The sequence below is a fragment of the Perca fluviatilis genome, chromosome 20 (genome assembly GCF_010015445.1).
Source record: "Perca fluviatilis chromosome 20, GENO_Pfluv_1.0, whole genome shotgun sequence".
NCBI lineage: Eukaryota > Metazoa > Chordata > Actinopteri > Perciformes > Percidae > Perca > Perca fluviatilis.
The window spans coordinates 9866040-9871328 of record NC_053131.1 but is presented as its reverse complement, the minus strand read 5'-3'; the positions used below and the strand labels follow the sequence as shown (position 1 = coordinate 9871328).

Genomic DNA, 5289 nt, shown 5'->3' with positions numbered 1-5289 from the left:
GCAGACATACTCAAATGTACCGTTACGCCTGGGTTTCGGAGTTCATTTCAGGTCTCTGTCATATTGTTTCCTGTCATAAGGTGGCAGCACAGTAGGTCAGTGTGTGGTGTGTAGTGTCAGTTCAGGAGGAGGACAATGCATTATCACCCCACCCAGACAAAAAAAAAAGTTGGATTTCCTGATGGGAGGGTTTACCCAGCAATATTTAGTAGAACTGCAGTGATGAAAACACAGTACGGATAACAAGGTTCTAAAATTCAGTCTTTAAACACAACAAGATGATCGTAGTCTTCTGCATAGCCCTCAATGTCATACTGGTTTCAGGTAATGTACGTTTTCAAAACATTATTATCTAAAACTCTTGTTCTTTTGCTTGTATGAAGACTCACACTCATACGAATGTCTTTTCTGTTGGTGCTTTTTCCACAGGTTCCTCTCTCAGTGACAGAGTCTACCAGACTCCAGCTCATGTGTTCAACAAACACAAAGAAACAGCCAAAATCAACTGCTCGCACAGTATTGACAGCTACAACCGAATCCTCTGGTACAAGCAATCAAACGGACAACTGCAGTTCCTGGGATACATGTTAGCAACCAGTGGAAACCCAGAGGCTGGTCTGGGTGTGAAGATAGAAGGGAGTGCAGATAAAGACCAAAACTGCACATTAACAATTGAAGAACTCAGCCTGAGCAGCAGTGCAGTGTACTTCTGTGCTGCTAGTTTACACAGTGCTACATATCACTGCTCCTCAGTACAAAAACCTCCTCACAGCTGTGTTCCTTCTTCAGTATATCATTACTCAGATCTGTATGCTGAGCCAGTGGTGTGTAAAAGCTAGTTACCATGAGTTATATACACAATGACACCACCCACCTAAAGACCTGGGAGGGTTTACTCAAAGAGGAGGCTGGAAATACTCCGTTAGTACAACTGCTTCATTCATTGAGACAACAAATTAGTGTTCCTATTTTGATCTAGTTTTTTTTGGTCCCTTAGTGTATACTTACACAGAGGGCTAATAGCACTATTTTGATGCTGCTTTTCTCATTTAGATAACTGTGTTCAACATTTAGAGTCATTCTGATTTCTCTGACTTCGGTCAGGTATGCTAGGCAAGGGAGCCGGGCTAAGTTAGCTATCACAGCTTTAATAGCGAGTTACAGGTTTGAAAGAGGGTTTCAGCCGTGCGTGTAGTGGTCCCGGGCATGAAGGGATGTCTGTGCTTCATTTGGGGAAGTGCTTGTGGGTGGGTAGGGGACATGTTCAGGTTCATGGGTTTGTTTGAGATTGTTACCTCAGGTTACAAGGTAGGTTCTTTATGGGTCTAAAAGCATATTGCTTTTATTCCAGAGATGACGTCAGTATCCGATAGCATAACCCACAGCAGTATAAATGATAAGTTTACATTGGTCTCATGGAACGTAAAGGGGTTGGGTCATGTGGTTAAAAGGAGTCGAGTCTTCTCGCATCTCAAGTCATTAAAGCCAGATGTAATTTTTCTTCAGGAAACGCACATTAGTGTAAATGAGCAGCGCAGGTTGAGAGCGAATTGGATCTCCCAAGTCTATCAAGCACCTTTTACCCTTAAGTCTAGGGGGGTTGCTATTCTTTTCCGAAAAAATTTACCATTTTACCTTGATTGTATGACAGCAGACCCATATGGCAGGTATTTGATGACATCTGTGCATATAAACTCCCTTCCGATAACGCTGCTTAACATCTACGGCCCGAATATTGACAATCCTGACTTCTTCCGTAAAGCATTTGATTGGATACCGGCTTCTGCCTCTAATGTTATTATTGGAGGCGACTTCAATTGTTATCTTGAACCGGTCCTAGATAGACTTTCTACAAAACCGCCTCCTGCAATAACCTCAGTGGGAATTCTGAATGATTTAATTAAAACAAGGAATATGGTTGAAAGATAAGGAATTTTCTTTTTATTCTCATGTCCATAAGTCTTACACTAGGATCGATTACTTTCGGATAGCTTCTGAATTACTGCCTAGTGTTACTAATTCTACTTATATAATATTTTAATATCTGATCACAGTCCAGTTTCTCTTAATTTCAAAAATATCTTGTCAAGTCCAAAATATCAATATATAATCAACCCTCTTCTTCTTGAAGACCAGTCTTATTGAGCACATGAATGCACGTATAGACGAGTATCTTGTTACAAATGATAACGGAGAGGTCTCCGATTCTATTTTGTGGGAGACCTTCAAAGTAGTTATGAGGGGACAAATTATTTCATTTGAATCAGCCAAGAAAAGAGAACTTAACAGCCGCCTCAAGGACATTGAAAAAATGCTTCCAGTACTGGAAGAGACCTATAGATCTTCCCTCTCAACCGCTGATTACAACAAGATCTTGAAATTAAAATATGAATACAATACCATTCTTAATAAGCGTGTTGGTAGTCTTCTATTGAAAATTAAACAAAATATTTTGAACTTGGAGATAAACCGGAGAAACTGTTAGCTAGCCAACTTAAGAGGCAAAAGGGCTAAAACAGGCCATTCACAGGATAAAGTCCAAATCAGGCAGACTCCTAACCAATCCGAGAGAGATAAATGTTTGCTCCAGGGACTTCTATAAGGAACTGTTCTAGTAAAGGCCATTGAATCCATCTTTTTTTAAACAACTGGATTTAGCCATCCTGTCATTTGTCTGGGCAGATAAACCTCCTTGTATTTCTAAAGCCCATCTGCAGAAGGATTTAAAGAGTGGGGGTCTCGGCCTCCCTGTTTTTAGGCATTATTACTGGGCTGCAAATGCAAGGGCTCTCATTTTCTGGCAGTGGGGTCCTCCTTTCGATGATTGTTCCTCTTCGCTCTGGCTAAAGATTGAATCCATGTCTGTGTCACAGACCTCACTCCCAGCGTTGCTCTTTTCAAAGGCACAACCGTCTCACAGGTTATTTAGCCACAATTATGTTCTTAGTAATTCTTTGAAGATATTGAATCAAATAAGAAAATTCCTTGGATTACCAAATGTTTCAGTAAATGCCCCAATAACAGGCAATCACTTGTTCAAACCAGGATTGATGGATGTTTGTTTTTTTGGACTGGAGGGCGTGGCCTATGTTGCATTTCAGATTTTTACATAGATAACAATTTTGCTTCTTTCCCTATGCTCCAGGCTAGATATCACCTCCCTCAGTCACATTTTTATCGCTATTTACAGGTGAGACATTTTGTTAGGGAACATGTTTCTAATTTCCCAAATAGACCACACAATTATAATTTTTATGATACACTTCTCTTACAACCAAACTCCAAACACACGATTTCCCATTTTATCACTGCCTTTGAGACACCAGCAAGTACCAGTCATCTCAGGGAGGCATGGGCAAAAGAACTGGGAGTTCCACTGTCAGAGGAATTCTGGAACGAGGGCCTGTCCGGTATACAGAAGTGATCTATAAACTCTAGATATCGGTTAATTCAATTTAAAGTCATACATAGACTGCATTATTCCAAAACTAAACTTAATAGAATATTTGATTCAGTGTCTCCCATGTGTGATAGATGTGGCGGAGCTTAAGGGTCACTTTCACATTTATTCTGGTACTGCCCAGTACTGAACAACTTTTGGAGTGACATATTTAATTGGTTCTCTAAACAATATAAAATAACCATTCAACCAGACTGTAACCTGTCAATCTTTGGCTCCTCTGAAAGGACATCGACCCTCCCTTCCCTTTGTTCTTTTTGTTTTGTTTTATTTTCTATTTATACTCCTGACGGTATCATGAGACAAGAAGCACTGGACTACTTTGGTTATTGTATGTATTCTCATATAGCCTCTGTCTTTTTATTACTTCATTTACTTCATGTAAAAATGTCAGATGCTGTATACCCATCTTGTATGTAGGTTTTTTCTATTTTTTGTAAAAGTTTAAAAAAGTTAAAATAAAATATATTTAAAAAAAAATTCTGTTTTTCAATTTACAAGTGTTAATGCTCATATTTTATTTGGTCTGATGCTTTGTTCATCCTTTTTCATCATCATGAAAAAGGATCATTAATGATCTGTCTTTTATTTTGGGGTGTGCCACTATTGCTCTTTATGCAGATGACTTGACTATTTTTGTGTCTGGTCATGACTCTACCAGACTTAATACTGTATTAAATAATGAACTAAAATTAATTGAAAATTGGAATAGAGAAAATAAGTTAATTATTAATGTTGCGAAGAGTAAATGTATGTTGGGATCTACTCACCTTTTAAAAGATTCCCCTGCTCTGAACTTGTCAGTTGGTCGTTTGATCATTGAACAAGTGGCTGAGGCCAAATTGCTCGGCGTGATTGTGGACAGAAGGTTGACGTGGAACGCTCAGATAAAACTAATATTGAATAAAATGGTCAGGAGTATGGCTGTAGTTCGCCATTGCAGGAAATGCATACCGATTCGCATACTGAAAATTTTGGTGGAATCAATAGTTTTGTGTCATCTGGACTATTGTTCCATCATTTGGACTGCAACTACAGAGAAGAATAATAATAATTATTACAAAAGCACCAGAAATTATTTATAAAAGATAGTCTTTCCTCAGTGACGTTCATACTTATTCCACTCGCCAATCAAGTGAAGGACGTTTCTTGTTACCTGTCTGTCGAACAAATCAACTGCAAAGAACATCGTGTTATAGAGCAATGGTGGCATGGAACTTGTTCCCGTTATTTTTGGTTTCAGAGAGGCACAATGTAAGTTTTTCCAAAAGATTGAGACTATTTATTTACTTTGGAGTAACTGTAATCATGTTATTAATAATGACTGTATAATGAGCTACGGCAATTGAAATGTGATTTTTATTTTATACCCTGTGAGGGGTAATATTTTGTACATGGAAGAGCTTATATTGTTATATGGTTATGTTGTTATGTTTAGTGTGTATGTGTTATGTTGTGCTGTGTGTATGTTTGTTATTAGTTGATGTAGCAGATGTTGGGTGCACTTCTGTATATGTCTTCATTGTTGTACAGCTTTGATGTTAGTATTTTGGTAATAATTGTTAAGACCCCAGGAAGAATAGCTGCTGCTTAATGGAGTAGCTAATGGGGATCTAAATAATAAACAAACAGTGCTACATATCACTGCTCCTCAGTACAAAAACCTCCTTATCACACATTCTCTTATCTCTGTATTACAGCTCCTCACCCTGTCTCTCTCCCCCCCCTTATTAGGTGGCAGTATATCTGGGTGTAGGGGTAGTTGATAGGGCTGGGATGATATGGCTTTGTCCCGACTCGATTCTTTGACGATATATAAGTGCCGATTC

At 38.7% G+C, this 5289-nt stretch overlaps 1 gene segment (V, D, J or C); it reads left to right on the top strand.

Moving 5' to 3' along the window:
• The first annotated feature begins 238 nt into the window (after positions 1 to 238).
• Positions 239 to 896, top strand: LOC120549441. The segment is given in 2 exon segments: positions 239 to 324; positions 430 to 896. Coding segments are annotated over 2 exon segments (456 nt in total).
• The last annotated feature ends 4393 nt before the right edge of the window (positions 897 to 5289 follow it).